Genomic DNA, 20,881 nt, shown 5'->3' on the forward strand with positions numbered 1-20,881 from the left:
GCATTCCTGGGCCTTCTCATCTCCATAGGCTTCCTTGCAAGTCCAAAAGGCTTCCCTCAAGTTCCCATTGAGCTCTCAGGGCTTTCTGGGCATAGTTTTTGCCTCAAAACTCATTTTTTCCTAGCCTCTAGGCCCTCCTCCAGCCCCAGTATACATTCTCACATATGCAACACCCCCTACATTCTCTTCAAATAGTTTTTCACAGTCTACCATTTAGCTGGGCCTGGAAGGTTGCTAACATATCTGAGGCCTCCCTCCAAGCCTTTGCCCCCTTTCTTACCTGGTTGTCTTTAGCGATAAAGGGCATCTTGTCTCCTTATCTGGGGTCACAATAGTTTCCTTCTGGGTTGGCTCCTCCTTCTTTAGGTTCTCCCTCATTGGCCCCAATTATGTAACTCCCCCTTGAGGTCCTTTCAACTGTATGCCATTTATCCTATTCAGTATTCCCCAATTCTCATCTCAGTCAAATAACTTCTGCTGACAACCACAGAGGTGGACTTTGTTTCTCTTTGTTTCTCTTTGGTACTTAGCGGCTTTCCCCCCAGGGTTGCTCTTCTGATATTGATTTGCCTTTTCTGAAGTCTCACCTGGTGTTTGCCCTGCAATTTCCACCTTTGAATTCCAATCTTAGGCTCATTTTTCTATTGCGGTTTTGGCTGCTATCTCCATTTTTGAGCATCTGGGGTTGGCCCACCATTGCGCTCCAGTCTCTTGGTGTTTGGTATTTCATTTTATGGATGCAGTCTTGGCAAAACAGGTTACAGCTTCTGCTTCTTAATCCTAGTTTGTTCTCTTCACTGCTTAGCTGTGGTCCTTTCCCAACTCCACTTCTAATTGCTGTCACTGTCAATATCTGAGCTTCATGCCGGCTGGTGAGCTCTCCTAGTTTTTCTCTGTCCACCTATTTCTTTCTTGTGCCTTGTTGCCAGCTCATCCCACTTCTGGTCTAGGCACTTGATCATTACTAGTAGGACCTGTTTCCACGTGGACATGAGTTCTAGGTGTATTGCCTCGGTATTCTTCCCCAGCTGAACCATCTCGGTCTCATCTCCTGTGGTCTCTTGGTCCAAGCGTACAGGTGGTTACTCACACTCTTGGGTCATCTGTGCTTCCTCGTTGCAGCCTGTAACTGTCTCTCTGACTTAGCTAAAGATGTTTTCAAAACTTCTAGCTCCTGGAGGTGATCCTGGTGCTCCACTGTGGCTGCTGCTAAGTGTTCAGTCAGCTGGGGCATTTATGGATGTGCTCTGGGAGGAGGGGGGGCACTTGAATTAGGGCAGTTCCAGGAGCCACTGATTAAAGCACCCAGAACATCACATGTATCAGAGTCTTTGCATTGAAAAATGGCAGTGGGGGCACTTTAACTAAAGCTCGTCTAATGAGCTTTAGTTAAAGCACCCCCCCACCACCATTTTTCAGTGTAGGGATGCTGATATACGTGATGCTGGTGTCTGCTTGATTTGATTATCGAGACTTGATCAATTAAGTCTGCTCCAAAATTCTGTAATTACAGTGCGTTGGAGCAGCCTCCCTGCATGTGTACACGTGCCTCTGGTTTCCAGCGAAACCGTCTTTGCCTGCAACTGGTCTGTCTCCTGTAACTTTCGTCTTGGAGCTTCTGTGGTCTCTCCCAGTGAGTGCACCTGGTTTTGGACCTTTTGAAGTTCCTCTTCTGTTCCAGTGAGTGTGGTTCAGTATGCTTCACATTGTGCCTGTAACACTTCCCTCTCATGAAACTCATCATTCCCTGCAGTTGATGGATCCCTTGTTTTCTTTAGTTGACTAATTTCCCTCTCTAATAACAAGACCTGATCTGTTTTGTCTTGCATGAGAGACTGAAGTTGGTTCATCTTCACACATTTAGCTGCCTTTCTTGCCTCGCCTTGCTTCCAGAAGCGTGTCTAGGGACTGCGTCTTCTCCCTGAGCTGTTTTCAGCCTCTGTGGTTTGCAGTTGGGCTTTCAACACATCACACCCTTCTGCCCTATGTTTTACCTCTACTTCCAGGACAGTCATCTTGTCCTGAAGCTTGTCAAGCTCTTGTTGCCACCTGCTTGCCTTCTCTATTTCTGCTGCTATCGTCTTTGCCATCTCTGCTGCCTGGGTCTGGGATGTAGCCAACTCCCACCATAGTATTTGCACCTCTCCTTCAAGCTGGAAGCACTTTCATTGCCAGTTCTCCAGCTGCCCCTGTAATGTGTCAGCTCAGTCTTCTTGATACTTCAGTTGCTTCCCCCAGGCCTCTGTGACATGTTTTTGAACTTCTATGTGTTGGGCAAAGTTCAGCGTTTTGACTATCTGTTTTGTGCAAACTTCTGCCAATCTTAAGGTCAGGTCATCCACTTTTCCTGCAGTGCATTCAATATCCTTTCATGCTCTCAGCTCTTTTCTGCCTCAGCTCTGATTAGCTTCTTGAATGCCCTAGTCCTTTCAGTCTCAATTGCAATCAAGCATCTAGCATCTTTTGACCCCCACTTTCTTTTTCCTGGTTTGCAAGTGTTTTTGGGTTTGCAAGTGTTTTGAGACTTTTGGGTTTTTTAGCTTAACTCAAGGGTCTTTCCTCATGCATAGCTTGCTTCCTTGTCAATGCACCACTGTAGAAGGCTCATGGCCACAAGGGCAGCCATGACACCCCCTGATGGCCATGCAGCCTCTGTCTGGCTCAGGCTAAACTGTAGCCCTCCCTTGATCACTTTCCTGCCATGCCTTGTTCTTACTGAAGGTTGTGTAAGAGAGGCTGTCCATGGTCCTGAGTGAGCCTGGGCCTGTGTCAGTCACTGCTGGGCCCCTCCTGGGTCCCTGTCATAGTCCTGCCTCCAGGTTAGTAGGCTATGTTGGCCTGTCCTTACCTCCCCAACTTCATAAAGCTTGTGACTATGCCCATTGAAGTCAATGGAACTGCTTGATAATGATAAAATTTAGCATATAATTACATACTTTGATTCAGGACCATAGTAGTTCCCTTAAAGGGGCTGACATTTTTTTTCATGGAGCATGCCCAAAAGCTTGCTAAGAACTTTTTTCCTGCTACTCAGTTGGTCTAATAAAATAGATCACATCTACCCAAAGAACCTTGTCTGCCTATGTCCTTAGACCAATATAGCTACAACCAAAAACCCATCTTGCATTAAGATTTAAACCCTGCAAACCCTTGGCTCTCCTCTGAACCCTACTGAATGCCTTATTCCTGTGAGTAAATGTTAGCAGGACATGGACCTGACAATATAACTATCTGCTTGGTAGTTCAGGGCCTTCAATAAAATGATTCATATTGAAATAGTTAGGAACAGCATTTAAAAAAAAAGCTGGCTCTCAGGTACACCCTGTTTATAGCAATTGCATCAATTCAATGCTTCCATTCAGATCTTTTGGTAAAACAGCATCACTGTTGAAATTTAACATGTTCTCATTATAATAACCTCAATTGTCTGTCACTCCTCGCTCTTTCCAGACCAATAAATCTTATCAGTGCTGCTGAGCCATGATTAGCATCATTTCATGTTACAGGTTCCAGCTTGTAGCGATCCTCAGACTTTTGCCCTTCATCAGACTTTGAGCAGCAACCTGTAACATTCGAGTAAAGCTAATCAAGGCTCAGCTGCCTGACTGAAATTTATCAGTCTGGAAAGAGTAGAGTCTCTCTTAAGAGGATGTGACAGATGATGGAGGTTTGTACAATGAGAAGCATGTTAGATTTCAACCCTGATGATTCTTTACCAAAAGACCTGAATGACAGCAATGAATTTACATTGTTGGTGCAATTGCAATGCAGTTTTAGCATAATTTACAACAAACCTTCTCTTCAAAATAACATTAAAAATACTTTAAAACAATCATTGTCCTAATGCCATCATTTTACTGATCAGGGACATGTACTTTTTACTGGAAAAAGTGTAAAAATCAGTTAGTTGGAAAGAAATCAGTGTGCAAGTTCTTTGTACATATAAGGGCCTGATCCTATAATACATGTAAGTAAAAGTTAGGAGGATCAGAAAGTTTTCAAAAACCTTAATATGGATATGCAAAAACAGATATCCAACAGACTGATCTGGTTTTATAAATAGTGTGTAGTCAGTGGTTGGATGCTTTCCCAAACTTATTTTTAATTTGCTTTTTGCATTTTGTTATGCTCACGTGGAATCTTTTTTTAACTTTCGTGGGACCTTGGTAGGATACAGAGCTGCACTCCATAAGCTGCAGCAAAAGATCAAGACCTATTACCTTTCTCTGATAAATAATATTGGGTTGTACAGTAAACAAATATACTTTGATTAAGTATCCTTTAAATCATGGTCAGTGACATACATTAACAGTATGAAAAACCTTCTGTAAATGATCAGCCATATATGATAAAGTAAGTGTTTTGGGGTAGAGGGTAGTTATTTTGGTATTTGTATTTTAAGCCCAGAGGTGGCTTTGAGCAGAAATGGGCAAGTTCTGATATTTCCTTGTAGTTAGCCAGTAGGCCATGTTTTTGTCATAAATGGTGAACTGCGGTGAGCTGCTTACTGCTTCATGAGTTCCAGCACAGACCCTGGATGGTTGTTTGTGTGCTGTGAAACAGTCTATGATCCATGAGACCAGGACAACCAACATCTGCTCTGGAGAGGGTGATGTGTATGTACTTTGGTTCTGCATGTTAACCAGCAAGAACTTTTTCACCTTTCTAACCCCCCTGAGTGGCTGGGTGGCCTGACTGGCGTTGTATTTTCTCACTTCCTCTTGTGGCCTCCTCCCCACACTGCCTTTTTGGAAGAAGGCACATGGACTATTATAGATACCAAGAAATATTTGGAAGCTATTCCATTTTTATTGGACAAACAATTCTGAAATTGAAGCTGCTTTTGGTGATGCTTCAGGCAGCAAGAATGTATCTGGGACCAAACCCTGTATCCTTGAAGAAAGATGTATGGAAACAAGAGGGAAGAAGCTTCTAGCTTCTTTGTGAGATGTGCAGAAGATCTGCCACTCTCATTGAAATCAGTGGGCACCTATACCTGAGTGTGGCGGCTGCTCCAACACGCTGGAATTCCAGCACGTCGGAGCAGACTCGATTAATTGAGTCTCTGGAGAGTGGCATTTCCTGCACTCCAGCAGTCTCCTGCATCTCGTGTATCAGCATCCCTGCCCTTAAAAATGGTGGTGGGGATGCTTGAACTCAAGCTCATTAAACAAGCTTTAGTTCAAGCTCCCTGTCACCATTTTTAAGCACGGAGATGCTGATACAGGAGATGCAGCAGTGCTGTAATTAAAGCGGCTCTTGGACCTGCTCTAATTGAAGCACTGCATCCTCCACTCCCTCCCAAGCATGTGTAAAAGTGCCCAGTGGGAGTTGGAGGATCAGGCTATGTATCCCTGCTTTCAAAGAAGGATATGAACAGCTCTGTCTTACTCTCTGTCCACCTTCCTGCTGTTTCACCAGTCTATTTTTATACAGGTCAGTGATCCTCATTGAAGAAGCCCCAGCAGAACTGTGTAAGAAAGTGGGGTAGATACAAAACGCCTCTGTCTTCCCTCTCACTGTACCACTTCTATTAGTGTTTCATTTGTGGACACAGCCTGGCCATGCTTGCATTTCTGCTGGACATGGTGGCAGGGAGAGGAAAGACCGTTAAGAGGAATCGGGAGAGAGGATTGAGGCCTGGGCTGCATCTGAGGCTGCTGGGTGAGCACAGAAGGGAAGGATAGACACCTGCTGTTCGGAAGAAATTCAGCGTATGAATGGGTGTTCTTTTGAAGTGAGAGGAGAGTTGGGAATGGATGACTCCAAGTAAAAACAAGGTCAGGCAGATAGTAAAGGAACTTCTCTCTCAGACTCAGACATGTGGATTCAGTCCACATTCCTGCAGCCCTCTTAGGCTCAGCAGCTTCTCCAAGTATGGTAGAAAGCTCTGTTAATCTTGCCATGCTTGAGCATCAGCCACTCTAGGTGGGCTGTTTGAAGAACTTGTACTGCCTTGCACAGCCATGACAGTGAGACTCAGATAATAGGATTCAGGCAGTACATCCCTCTTTCTAAAAAGTCACGGCCAGTTTTGTACATCCACAATAACACTCTCCAGCCCTCAGCCAGGAAGTAACAACAAGCTGCCACTGAAGGAGGTGAGTGGGAAAGATTTCCACATGTTGTTCAGGCATTCTGGTGCTGTTGTGTGGCAACATCTGTGAAACCTTAGCTTGTAAAATATTGGCTTCTGGTTTGATCTTTTTTAGTAACTCCCTGTGAGTGAATTCTCCATCACCATTTGGTTTCCTTCTTTCAGGATATTGAGAAGTGGGATCTAGACAAGATTCTCAAGAACCTGGAACATCAGGATGATGGAACTCACTCAGAAGAACCTGCTTTCCCTTCAGTGGATCACAGTAACTTCACAATACATGTTAACCTTGCTGAAAATGTGTACAGATCAGTTCAGAATAGAGACTGCAAAACCCCTCAGTCCCTCAGATCCAACCGCTGCTCTTCTTTATATTGCTCCCTTTAATCTCTTCTTCACTGTCTGCAATGATGGCACCTTGACCATTTCCTTTGGATTTTGGTTCCAATGCTTAATTTCTCTTAACTTCAAGAATTTTCCTTACTGATTCTAGCCTAAACTTTCCTTTACCTTTAGGCCACTGCTGTTTAGCATGTCAAGGCAGAACGTGTCTTTCAGTATATAAACTGTGTTGATGCCTCTGCTGATTTGTGCCCCATCCAAATGGGCCTGTGTTGCTGAGAAGTTAAAATCAGATTCCTTCAGGCAAGGAGGGACCACCCCTTGGAAGGGACTAGTGTTTCACCCAGTTTTTTACAGGCTGGAAAACAGGTCATCATACCTACTGCCATCTTAGAACCTGATCCAGTTTCCACTTGTCAGTTGTAACAGGCTTCTAAGTCCCTAGGATCTGGCTGATTGTTTCAGGTTAATCTAAGCTCTATGACTGTGATTGGGGAATAGTGGTAGGGTTTAAGATAATCCAGTGGTTCCCAGTCTGGGTGCCACAACACCCTAGGCTGCCTTGAGAATGTTTCAGGGGTGCTATGTAGTGTTAGCACTGTTCGATGTGCAGACATGATTCACAAGATAAACCAAGAGGTTTCACATAGGAATCCATAGTGTCAAAACCATCCTGACCTGTTGTGGTCTTTCTGAGTTCTTTACAACACAAAAGTTACTCTATTTTCTTTCTGTAGTAAAAAATTGAGTGAAAGCTAAGAGCTGACTCTGAAGGGGTCCTGGAGTCTATTAGGAGGTGCCTTAAGTTTAAATAGGTTGAGAACTATTGGACTAGTGGATCTACATGGGAAATGGATAAATAGAATTAATCAATGAGAGACATGTCAACTCTGAAAATAAGTGTAAATCAGAGAGTTTGCCAGCTACACTGCAGTCACAATAGAAGAGGTTTCTAAAATATTCAGAGAAAAATTGTTGCATGTAGTTTTGCAATGATCATCATCCCCTTCTTTGTGACTATTCATTCTTATGTCTGTGTAACGCATCCAGCACTAGAGCAGGAAAATCACCCCTCCTGACCGCTGCCTTGTCTCCATCTTGTTGTCCCCTTTGGCTGTTCAGGGTTCCACTCTTCTCTCTGCTGCCATGCCTTGATGTTATTGTTAGAGGCACCCTGGCCTAGGCCCACTTTACTCTGGCTGGGTCCCTCTGCCTGATGTCTACTGTACCAGGACCCTAGGCTCCCAGGGCTTCAGCTTCAGTCCTTGTGTGCTCTAGGCCCCTTGGCCCTGATCTTGCCCCTTGCTTTCTGGCACCACAGTCCTTCAACTAAAAGGAGAAATCCCCTCCTTCACCATCTAGGATCTGGGGTGCCCTTGGCACCTTTCTTAGTGGCTTCCTCTGCCCCTACAGCTACAAGCTGGCCCTCCAGGATAAAAAAAATGAGCATCTGCTCCCAAATAAAAAGTCCCACATCCTTGGGTTAACACTCACACCGTGGCAGCACTATGACATAGACTCAAAAACACTTTTATTTATTGTTGCCTGGTGGCATAGAGGCTTTCTTCCAGCTCTCTTGCTGTCTTGAGTCCTTCTTCCATGGGTAGCTTGGCCTTTCTCCCTTGAGCTCTGCTTGCTGCAGCCAGTAAGACCAGACTACCTACTCTCATTCAGGCTTGTATCCCTCTTTGGGTCACCTGAGCCACAATTTCTACCCCAGGCTTGTCAAACCTGGGGTGAGTGGCCATTTTATTCCAGAGCCCTCTGCCACTGTCAGTCTGTCTTGGAGGCTGGAGCTGGCCTGCTGATTCTTTGCTCCCGCTCCCTTTCAGTTATGTGGTAGGGGCCCCATTATAGCCTGACATCTCTTTCTTTTCATTCAAACACCCCATACCAATTTTGAACCAACAGGAAAATTACTAGGAGGTAAAAGACTGTTTTTCCTGATGCCAGGACCAAATTGTTAACTATCACAAAAGAGAGACATCAGGTCAAGTCCTTAGTTGGGGTAAATCAGCAAAACTCTATCAATGTTAATGTATTTGGATCTGTCCCATTTTCTCTAGAGGCATCTATTGTAGTAAGTCCTGGATCTGGGTTTCCAGCATGTGATTTAGCATACTGTCATAAGGTTTTGGAGGAAGATGCACCTTTTGCAAAAGCAAAGTGATATGTTCTGCTCCTACCAAGGGGTTAGAGCAGTCTCTGCTGCTTCTGCACAGCAGCATCTTTTTCACCTCTCATGCTATTTCTGTTACTTGAACTTTCTCTATTTTGTTGAGAGTTCTAACCAGGGTGTCTCCTCTAGATAGATTAGTTTCTTTCTTTTTAATGAATAAATTAGAACTGCTCTTCATGTAATTCAAGTTAGGTCTTCCTCAGTTCTCTCTAGCACGGCCTCTGGGATCTGGGTAATTGTTTCCAATTCATCCTATCCTTAACCATTCAGTGTGTCTTTACCAAGCTAGTACTTGTAAAATGGGTTAATGAATTTCTGGTAGCTGGTAGCGTGGTCCAGGAAACATGTTGCTGTAATACAGAGAAATTTCCATGACTTTTTTCCCAATTTTCTATGGTAAATTTAAGCCTGTCATCCTATAATTTCTCAGCAGTCCTTGCCTAGCTGAGAGAGACACCTGGGGCTAAATTCTGTTTTACCTTCACATGCCGAAGTGACACTTACATAAATGTGTAACAGCAATTTTTGGCACTTGCGTGCTGCTTAGATTACACATAGCTGTGCTTTCCCTGAATTTCTATATTGGGCAAGCTCAGTAGGTTGCATTCTGGGTTAAAGAGTGTTCTGGCAATGCCTAGCCCATAGTCTGATGGCTAGAACCTTCTATGGGGAAAAAAATGCAGCTTCAAACCACTTCTGGTTAAGGTGGGACATGGGGGCTAGAGTCTGTCTCCTGTTCTCTGTGCAGATACCCTAGCCACTAGACTAATGGGCCAAGAGGTAAGAGGGTACTTTTCCTCCACCATTTGTCTATTGGCAAGTGCACACGCAGGCTGTTTCAGTTCTTTACAGATAGAAGTAAAATCCAAACTGTGTCCAACTGTCAAAAATGGCCATTTCACAGCTCTGTACATGCTACATAGGTGTGTGAAATGAAATAGGATTTAGCCCATAATGCCCAGTGAAAGAAAATGAGAGTTGGACACCTAACTTTCCAAATGGTTTTGTAAATCCAAGTAGGAACTTGTCTGCCCCTTTAGCCATCTAAATTATGTTGCAAAACATAATTTAGCCTAAGGTCTGCCAATGACCCATAGCCATCATTTATCATTTTAGAAAAATTCTTATAATGAGTTCATGTCCTAGCAAAGGTCCTTCTTGCTGTAAGAAAGGAAATTGTTTTCTCTGATATCTTTTTGAGGAGGGGGAGGAGGAGGAAAAGGTATTTGGTCCAAGTAACCATATTAAAATCTGGGGAAAGGATACTTATGTGGATATTTTAACCCTAGATTTTCTATTAAAATTGTCCACAAACTGAGGCCTGTTGATTCACTCAGAGGTAGTACGCATCTGTTTTAAGGGCTCTTGAGCTATCAAAGGAATAAGCAGAAGTGCAGGGTTAAATATTTGGGAGACCAGCTTTGAGTTTTCTCCCACTCTGGGCCTCTCATCTTAAAGCTCTCCTCATAGATTAGACTTTGAATTGTACTTCTTATTGTCTTGTCAGAGTATGGTTCAGGCCAGTCCAGTTTCTTACATTGCTTTTCAGTCTGAGTCTTGGATTCTCACTTTCTGTCCTTCACCATTAATCTATATCTGAAGAGGGGAATCACAGTGCAACATCATTCTTTAAAACTAGGGATTGAAACTTCAATTTGAAGTCTCTGCATCAAATTTATTATTTACATCCCTTAGAATAGCTAATGTTCTTCTGAGGTTGCTAACATATATCATGTTAATTCCAGTAGGATCTAATTAACTAATGGCAACAAAACTAGCCCAATTCCATCTACCACCAGGTCAGAAGATTGCTCTTACATCATGGCAATGTGTACAGCCATAGCCTCTAGTTTTGATTATTGCAGCTAATTATTATAGACAGAGCTGGCAGCTCGGCCCGAAGTTAGGGTTGTCTGACAGTTCCTGGTATAAAATTGTGTTTTCAGTTGTTTATAACATTGCCAGACTTTTCTCATTTAAGCTGTGTGTTATGTCCTTTTGGAAAGTTTGGGTCAAGAAAAGAAAAGAAAGCCATTTCTAAGAATAAAATTGAGAAAAAACATGTTTTGCTCCCTATAGTAGGGGGCTTGGTGCTGCTGCTAATTTAAGAGCAGGTAAGCTGCTGATGAAGCAGGTGGCAGGTGTAGCAGAAGGCAATCAGGAGCCACATGACCAAGAAGGGGGCTGGCCTTGCAGTATATAAGCTCAGAACCCAAGCTGGGCAGGTAGTCTGACCTGCGGAGCCACGGAGAGAAAAAGCTTCTGAACAAAGGGCTGCATGAAGGCTCCTCACTAACACCTAAGCTGGGGTAAGCAAAACTGGTGGTTTAGAGATTGAAACATTAGGGGTAATAGAGGTCTCAACTAGCATGGGGGCAGGGCCAGGGCCTGAGAGAAAGGGGCCAAGGTCCAGGAGCAGGGTGAGACCTGGGGCCAGGGACCCATAGCCCGTGAGGGGTGAGAACAAATGGGGCCAAGGAGCCCAGTGGTCTCAACTGGCCTAGGAGTGGGGCCAGGACCCAAGGATAGGGGTCAAAGCCTGAGGAGGGCCACAGCCGGAGACTGACAGGGCCAGGGATCCAGCATCTCTGAGAGGTAGAAACCGGGTCAGAGACCCAGGGCCTGGGAGCAGCCAAGATAGGCAAAGTTCCCAGGTGTGGGTGGGAGGAGACAGAGACCTGAGCCCAGGTCTGGCATAGGATGCAGGCCTGGACTAATGAGTGATTGGTAAGATCTGAGGCTTGGGCATGGCTATAAGGGAAGACAAGAAGGCTACATAATTAGGCCGTAAGGTGATGAACAGTGACATCATCTGTGTTGAAGAGATTGAGATCTCACTTGGGAAAGCCTGGGGCAGCCTCCTCTTTCTTAAAGTGATACATCAATATGTGGCAGGTGAGTGGAAGGGGAAATTGCCCAAAGAGAGCAAAGCTGACAAGGTCTGAGGGGGCTCCAGGGCCTTTGCGGCCATCCCTGGGGAAGACCCTATTATACCCCTCAAAACTCCTTACAACTGTTTTGCTTGAGTGTTATCAGACTTTGGAACTAAGACTTGAAGATTGGCATTAGGGTCATTCTGGTTATAAGGGATCTACCTTTTAATGTTCCAATGAAAAGTTGTCTCCATTTGGCTAAAATGGAAGAAGTACTTAGGTGCCTGAGGAGGCTTGTGAAAAATATCAGTGTGCACATGCTCAGTAATGGTAGTAACTAGAGTTGAGTGACTGGGGGGCACAAGCCCCGGGCACCAATTTTGCGAGGGTGCAAGAACAGCTGCTGCTGCTGCTGCCCAGGGCACAAACTGCTTGTTTTGCCTCTGCTCAATAGAGTTCATCAGCTAAATTCTTTAAGTCTCTGTACTGAGCATACTGCATTATCCCATCCCAGCTCCTTCACATATGTGCCATCTCCACAGAGCAACTAAGCATGCTCCAGGAGTTTTCCTGCTATTGCTGAATGAAGCTAGCATCCTGTGGTAAAAATAGTATATGCTTATCTAATTAAATATTGTTTCATAATGCAATATGTACATGGGATCTGAACTAAGGTTGCAGAGGCGGTCTGACTTTGGGCACTGTCTGACTTTTAAGTGCTTAACTTTGTTATAACAATAGCTTCTTTTTAAAACAATTTATATAGAAAATCTTCTCAATTTGAAGCATGATGCAAATTACTTTTCTTTTTCCACCCCTCTCTGAAATAACCATGATAAGGAGTTGCAAGTAAATACTGTCAGTTCTTCACTTCCTATCTTCCCTTTCTTCTTCCTGTCTTCCTTCTGTTTCTTCATCTAAGTCTTCCCCTCATTCTGCCCTTCCCACTGCAAGCCATAGTCCAGATTACAAGGAAGCATACATGGATTTAAGGATATGTTACTACCCCACTACAGCTATCCTGAGACTGCTGCCAGGACACAAGCTCTGCCCACTCACTCCACATATCCTGCTTGCTAAAAAACACTGAGTCCAGGGATACACTTTTTAGCATATGTCCAGGGATATTCTCAGGATCTCTATTTTGGGCAAGCTTCTGGGAGATGCTGGTACACCCAGCAGTGCTGTAATAGTGACCAGACAAAATGGCTCTTAAGCACACACCAAGCAGAAATAAATTTGGACATAGTTCTTTAATCTGATCTAAGGGACTCTGGGGGATTGAAACTGATGCTCTGAAGTGCCACAAGAAGATGGAAGCTATACCAGTTTATATTCCCTGGATTCCCCTCTTACCAGTAGTATAACTAAGGGGAGGGAGGAGCAGGACACCAGCCTGAGGCAGTGAGCTGGGCAGGGTCACAACAGCAACTGTCATTGCCAGCCTGACACTGATAGGAGCAGCTGCAACCCAGCCACTGCCCCACGTGCCACTACCATCCAAGGCACAGGACTGACATGCCTTTTAGTTTAGTTCTGTTTGTCTGTCTGGCCTGTCATAGTACATCTGCACTCCAGAGGCCCAGCTTCCGCAGAGTGCTTAAGAAGAGCTGGGGCAGTCAACAGCAGAGAAAGGATGGACCATTAGAGCTCCATTAATTTTTCGTTAAGAAAAGAAGAATGTTAAATTGTTGACCTGGTTTTGAATTGAAGCCAGACTTTGATTGCCAGGTTAGGATAACCTTCATATTATTCCTGTTTCTGTAACTTGCTGCAGGCAAAGTAATAAGACAAGAAAGGGAAAGTTGGACTACTTCCTTACAACAACAAGACCATAGTAAGGGATTTTTTAATTTCTCTGTTCATCCATAGAGACTTGGATTGCTAGATCTGAAAGTAGGCTCATGGCAAAGCTAGAAGAGTTGTGTGCCAAGCAGTCCAAGGCATTGGCCCTACAGCACAGAAGGTCATCATCAGCCAAGAAGTAGGTCCTTTTCTCTAAGAGTTAGTTTTTGTATACATTGGGTGGTTGTGATCAGGAGCAAGAATGCCTAAGAATTAGTGGTTTCACTTGGGCATTTCTCCCTAGTCCGGTATTTAATATCATACTAGAGATGTGCCCAAGTAGGCTTTTATTTTATTTTTTTCTTAAAGGGATAAATTGCACATATTTATGGTGATGTTTATAGATTTTATTTATTTATTTTTTTAAATATAGATTCATAGGTGTTAGGGGCTGGAAGGGACCTGACAAGATCATCAGGTTCAGGCCCCCTGCACTAGGTCAGGAAGGACTGCTGGGGTCAGATGACCCCAGCAAGGTGGGTGTTGAGATGCTTTTTGAAGATCTCCAGGGTAGGTGATTGTACCACCTCTGGGGGGAGTCTGTTCCAAATCCTTGGTACTTTAATTGTAAAGAAGTTTTTTTTCCTTATGTCCAATCTGAAGCAACCTTCAGTCAGTTTGTGCCCATTGTTTCTTGTCTTCCCCTGGTGTGCCTGGGTGAACAGATGCTCCCCCAGGCCCTGATGCATATCCCTAATATACTTATAGGCTGCCACCAAGTCCCCTCTAAGTCTTATCTTCTCCAGGCTGTACAGTCCTATGTCTTTCCATCTCTCCTCGTATGACCTGGTCTCCAGACCTACTAATCATGCACGTGGCCCTCCTTTGGACTCTCTTGCGCTTCTCCACATCCTTCCTGATGTGTGGCACCCAGAACTGGAGGCAGTACTCCAGCTGCGGTCTCACCAAGGCCAAGCAGAGTAGGAGGGTGACATCCCTCGTCTTGCTTGAGATGCATTGGTAGATGCATATCAGTGTTTGATTTGCACTGCAGCTACAGTATCGCATTGGTGGCTCATGTTTGTTCTGTAGTCTATCATGACTCCCGTTTCTTTCAGTTGTGGTGCTGGCAAATGTAGCACTGTCGTCTGTAAGTGTGTTGCAGATTATTTCTCCCCAGATGAAGCACTTTACATTTCTCCATGTTAAACGTCACCAGGTTATGATCTGCCCATCTTGCAAACTTGTCCAGGTCAGCCTGTATCCCCAGCCTGTCCTTGAGCATGACCGTACTCCCCCATAATTTGATGTCATCTGCAAACTTTGCCAGTAGGCTTTTAATCCAAGTAATTGATGAACATGTTGAAAAGTACTGGTCTGAGTACTGAAGCCTGAGGGACGCCACTGGTCACCTTCCACCATGTTGACTTAGTTCCATCTGTTAATACTCTCTGGGTCCTACCTCAGAACCAGTAACAGACACCAGACCATAAAGTAGTCGAGGCTGCATTTTCCCAATTTTACCATGAGAACATCATGGCGGAGTGCTCCTCCCATGAGATATCAGGGTAGTTGAAGTTGCCCATGACAACCATACACTGAGAGCGTACAGCCTCTGCCAGTTCCCTAGAAAATGCAAGTTCAAGATCTTCCTCTTGTTTAGGAGTCTACTACAGACCTCCTATTGTTATATCATCTTTACTGTGTTTCCCCCTGTCATGGTGTGGGGTCCCCAGGGAAGGCTATGATGTCCCTAGGGCTCCGTGACCGTGCCAGTCTTGACCAACGGGCACCCTTTTCCTCTCCTGCCACATTTTGCTAGTAATTATAATAAATTGGAAGGCTGCCCTCGAGTTTACGTATGGACACGGTCCTGATGGACCCCGCTGAACCCTGTGGGTTCTTGGACCCCTTTTGGGTCCCACTCAAAATGAATGGCTCACAGGACACCCTCAGCCTTATGGGCTATATGTGTGGCTCCAAAACTACCCCTTTACCACACCCCAAGCCTCGCAGATGGCATTCAAACATTGTTTCTTTGAGGCCTTAGTTTAGCTCAGCTTCCTGTCATTGCTGGGCTCTGCTCACCCCCTTTGTCTCTGTGCCCCCTGGTGCTGGGCTCTGCTCACTGTAGTGGGTCCCAGCGAGGCCTCTTCCTCCCCCAATAGCCTCAGCCCGGTCCACTGGTCTATAAACAGCAACCAAAATGAGCCCCTGGGCTATAACATAATACAACTAGTTCAGGATGCGCTCTGTCGCTTTAAAAGAGTCAACCCCCCCAGCATTAAGTGCTTTGTAGGCCAGGGTACCTGGTGAGCTCCTGGAGCCCCATTATCCCTATATATAGCATATCAGGTGGCCACAGCATCTCTGGGCAATTCTTTTCTGCAGGCTCCTTCCCCTGGCTGCTGCCAGAGAACTAACCCCTGATGGCCTCAGCCCTGGGGTTTATATGTGCCCAGGGCCCTGCCTTCTTCCAGTCAGCTGAACGGGTGCAGGTGGAGGCTAATTTCCTTGTTAGCCTGCTGCCATAGTAACCTACACCTGTGGGGTTTCTGCCTGGCTCCTAGGCCCTCTCCCTAGGGAGTTTCTGCTCTTAAAGGAGCAGGCACTTTAGTACCCTGCAACACCCACATAATCTAACCCAGAGGGTCTCAAGTCACCCTTCTTGGGTGCCAAACTCCATTTTTAGGGAAGTTTACTGATCCTTCACATAAAGAGCTACACCCTCTCCCTTTCTAGCAACACGATCTCTCCTGTACCTGTGGTTCAGTCATAGGTGGAGTCTCACTAGGGCTCTGTTATTCCTATGAGATGGTATTGATTTTTTGTGTAGCAGAAGGGCCAGTTCCTCCTGCTTTTTTGAAGTCCAAGTATATGACATCAACCTCATTTCCCTTATCCAGGTGGTGAGTTACCTGATTGTAGAAGGAAATGAGGTTGGTCTGCCATGACCTGCCCACAACAGCCATGTTGGCTCTCCTGTAGCTACCTTCTGTTAGCCTATCAAAAATGGATTCTTGGATAATTTTTCCCAGGATTTTCCCAAGGATTGAGGGCAAATTGATTGGCCTGTAATTCCCTGGGTCCTCCTTTCTTGAAGATAGGCACCACACTGGCCCTTTTCCAGTCTTCTGGAACCTCTCTCGAGCACCATGAGTCCTCAGATAGCTTTGCCATAGGTTGCACGATGATGTTGGCCAGTTCTTTTAGCACACTCGGGTGTAGTTCATCCGGTCCTGCTGACTTGTAGCTATCCAGCCTCTTTAGGTGTTCCCACACAAGATCTCCGCCAACTATGGGAGAGTAATCACCTCCCTCATGATCATCTTGTATCCTGTCAAGCAGGCTAACACCCTTGGAATACTGACGCAAAGTATTTGTTTAGGAGTTTGGTTTCCTCCTGAGTGTCATTTATCAGTTGTCCCATTTCGTCCACCAGGGGCCCCATGTTTTGTTTTGTTTCTCCGACTTCCTACATATCTAAAGAAGGACTTTTTGTTGTCCTTGATTCTAATTGCCAATTTGAATTCGGTTTCTGCATTTGCTTTTCTAATCCGTTTCCTACAGGTGTGGGCTATTGCTGTCTACTCCTCTTTGGTGGTAATTTCTGACTTCCATCCCCTTATAAGCTTCTCTTTTCAATTTCAGGAGATCCATGACTTCCCTATTAAGCCAAAGTGGTCTTCCCACCCTTTTGCTGCCTTTCTTATGAAAAGGAGTGTATTTCCTTTGTGCTCCTAGGATCACTTCCTTGAGGAAAGACCATTCTTCTTGTACTCCCTTCTCCATTGGACCATGGTCCCCCAAGGCCTCGCCAACCAATCTCCTAAGCTTGTGAAAGTCAGCTTTCCTAAAATCAAGGATTTCTAGTCTACTGACTGATTCCACATCTTACGGTGGATGGAGAAAGTGATCATCTCATGGTCACTGTTGCCTAGTTTCCCTTCGATCCTCAGCTTGCTCTAGATTGTCTCCTTTGGTCAGAACCAAGTCCAGGACTGCCTCATCCCTGGTCAGCCCATAGACTTCTTGAGTCATAGCTCTTCAATGCAAGTGAGGAAGCTTTGTGAGCAATAAGATCTTGCTGAGTGCTCGTCCCATGAGATGTCTGGATAGTTGAAGTCGCCCATGATGACCATGCTCCGAGAGTGTGCAACCTCTGCCAGTTCTCTAGAGAACTCCTGGTCGAGCTTTTCCTCTTGGTTCAGAGGTCTGTAGTAAACCCCTTCATTCAAATCCCCTACTCCATGCTCTCCCTGTGTCTTGACCCAGGGGGTCTCAAGTCGCCCTTGTTTATTGCCAATTTCTGCTTCTAGGGAGGTGTACTGTGCCTTCATGTAGAGAGCAACTCCTCCACCCTTCTTCCTAACACAATCCCTTCTATGCAAGGTGTAGCCCTTTATACCTGTGGTCCAACCTGGTGGGACTCCACCTATGATTGAAAGGAAGAGGTAAACAGAGCCCACTAAAACAACACATTGCAGCAAGGGCCCCATAAAACACATGGGGCAGCACATTGCAGCAAGGGCCCCATAAAACAACACATTGCAGCAAGGGCTTGCAAAGTCAGTGGCGCTCAGAGTTACACAATTGGCATTGACATTGAATTTCAATGAGATTTAAGCATCTGACTCCCTGAGAACTCCTTGCAAATCCCAGTCCAAATGATCTAATCTATGCATTGGTGCCCAAACTACATTCATATTGGATGTAGCCCAATTCATACATATTGAAAAGAGCCAATTCAAGGCCCATTGAAACAGATTCCCTTAGACTAAAGAAGACTAGGAAGATGATCTAAGTGACTTGAACTTTGTTCAAACTGAAGGGTGAGATGTACCTGCCAGGGAAATCAGAGAGGAGGAATTTTACAGCAATTAAATTTGTCTGTCTTGGAGATTTGAAAACTTTTTGGGGTAGAAACTTTCTTTTATTGGGGTGTTCAACAATACCGCACATGTCAGCGCTTGAAGTGGGGTGGGGGGAGTCACTAACATTACAATAAGGAAACCTAAGTGATCAGAGGCTTGTTGTCATCCACCTGAGGATAAAAGTCAGAACATCATAATCAGTTCTCTAAGCAGACATGTATTGATATCTTCTCTGGAGGCTGACTATAAATATCACTTCTTGCCTAGTCTGGTCAGGGTGACATATATGACTGTCTAGAACTTTAACTGAACCAAGTTGTTGTTTGGGTCACAATATGGGAAAGTTGAAAATCTCTCTGACTTTTTTTTTTTTTTTTTTTAATTTCAAGCACTTTTAACTATTTGGAAATAGACAAATTGTAAATCAATTGCATTCAATCCTGTCTAGCCCAGATCTACATCAGTAATATGACAGCAGTGTGCTGTGAACATAGATCTGAACTTTTTATGCCAAGGGTAATCTGAATTTGGAAGATGCAAAATTTTAATCCTGGCATTTATATTATTTTATAATAGGCAAAGGCTGAGTCTGAACCTGTGCAGGAGCAAGGAGCACAGTATTCTTCTTGATCTTTATTTATTTATTTATTTATTTATTTATATCCTCTGGCCTGTTTAAACACACATGGCATTGAAACAATGATTTCTATTCTCAGAAAAATTGTCCGCATACAACCTCCACCAAGCTGTCAAAGTATGAAGATAGTGGAACTACAGTACCATGCAGAGCCCCAGACAGTATATATAGATTTAAGGGATGCTAAACCACAGAAATCTGAGTCGCCACCCAATGAAAAGATGAGGTAATTACTGGGGTCTGAAGTTATTTTAAAAAAGAGAGAGAGAGAAACAGAGCAGAAATCTGATTCTGTCCGTCTCCTGCCCTTTGGGGAATGTGCCTGTCTCACTGAATGTCCATGCCCTTCATACAGAAAGGGTGGCCCTCTAGTGGAGAGAGAGAGAGAGACTCTTTTAAAGGGAAAGTACCTGGCCAGAAATCCAGGTGGACAGCTAAGTGATTTCTAGTTATGGTTTCTGAATTTCCTATGAGTCTAAATGATGTTTGGACAGCAAGTTCTGGGAGCCTAGACTCTTCCCAAAGACAACAGGGAGTTCTGGCAATGGATCTCCTCACTCTGTGGGGGATGTATTTGCTTTCTTCCTGAGATGTAGCCTTGCTGAAAATGGTAGTCTGAAGAAAACTGGGTAGATAATAAAGGCCAGGGAGGTACTTTTAAATGCTGTTGTCTTACAACATGAGTTTAGCTGTATTTTAATAAAGAAGTCTTAATTTAACTTGTGGGGATAATAAATCTTCAGTAAGCTCAAATTTAGCTTAAATTAAACTGTTCAGGTAGAGATAGTTACAAAATAATTTATCCTGGGCCATGAAAGAATGTTAACATTTATTATTATTATTATAGCATTTCATACATAACATTTTAGTTACTTGGGTACATACTGTTGTGAAGATGACCTGAGGAGCTGACCTTAAACTTGAATGCCTAATTTAATTTAAGATGACCTAAGAAGCATTAATCCTTAATTTGGGGGGGTTTGCACTGTGCACCAGATTCTTAGCTTGTGTAAACCAGCATAACTCCAGTGGAATTGTGTTAGTTGATACCAGGTAAAGATCTGACCCCCAAAATCTTTTCTCTACCTTCTCCTTGGTTTAAATTTATATGCCAGAAGGGATGAATAAATGCCACAGATTGGCTTGTTGCTATTGTAACAATGAGAAGAGGTGTCCAATAATCATTTATTCCATTTGTTTCAAGCTCAAGTGAAAGCTCCACAGATGAGGAGGAAGATATGATGGCTGAGAAGCATCACATCGCTAAGGAAATAATACCAGATTCTTCCCTGGGATTACGGTACCAATTACTTGAAACATCACCTTTTTTGTGAAACTGAAATGTTCCAAATATGTTCTGACTAATATCTCACTCGTTAAAATAGCTTATGGCAGTGATCCCCAAAGCAAAATTGCGCAATTATAATCACTAAAACAAAACGTTTTGGTGTTGCTCCAGCAAATCAGTCTGTGTTCTTTCTGCTGAAGCCACAATGAAGATTCTGCAGTTACAGCATAACTGTTGATCCTTGAGTCAGGATACAGTTCCCCTTGCTGTTTCACAAGTCCATGAAATCCTTAGGGACATCAGAATAAGAGCTTGTTTTTGTCAGGTAAAGAAGCAGACATCTCAAGATGCATGTGTAGTAGACATGAGTAGCAGGAAAATGATATTTGTTTCTGGAGACACTGAGTGACATGACGGGATCCTTTTATATAAAAAAAAAAAAAAAAAAAAGTCAGAATCAAACATTTTAAAATAAGGGATATTCCCTCATTTAAGCCTTTTATTAGGGAAAAACATGATTAACAAGGCACTAGAAATGGCCAGTAATCTAAAGAGATTATTCATTGCATTGTATAGGAAGAGAAACTCACAAAACTTTTTCACTATTTAGTTACAATGCGTAGTCGGGGAATTTTTGAACTGTAAAGCCACAATAAAATATTAAAGAAACAAAGAAGCATAACAAAATATATCTCTCCAAATAGGTGTAACAGAAACCCTTCAGAGATGCCAAAGAGCAATGCAGTTTTATGTTCTTAGGGCATTTTTACATGTGCTCTGGGGGTGGGGTGGGGGAGTATTTTTAA

General features: G+C 44.0%; 1 protein-coding gene across 1 annotated transcript in view; it reads left to right on the forward strand.

Annotated features, from left to right (window-relative positions):
- The window catches only part of CUNH16orf71 (chromosome unknown C16orf71 homolog), an 82,123-nt gene that overhangs the window by 16,952 nt on the left and 44,290 nt on the right, over positions 1–20,881 (forward strand). Inside the window, exons 5-8 of the mRNA XM_025194426.1 lie at positions 6,263–6,362; positions 13,364–13,475; positions 18,867–19,013; positions 19,992–20,087. Of these exons, the coding sequence (XP_025050211.1) occupies positions 6,263–6,362; positions 13,364–13,475; positions 18,867–19,013; positions 19,992–20,087 (455 nt within the window). The remainder of the gene's footprint in view (positions 1–6,262; positions 6,363–13,363; positions 13,476–18,866; positions 19,014–19,991; positions 20,088–20,881) is intronic.

Source organism: Alligator sinensis, unplaced genomic scaffold, assembly GCF_000455745.1.
Source record: "Alligator sinensis unplaced genomic scaffold, ASM45574v1 scaffold1098_1, whole genome shotgun sequence".
Lineage (NCBI taxonomy): Eukaryota > Metazoa > Chordata > Crocodylia > Alligatoridae > Alligator > Alligator sinensis.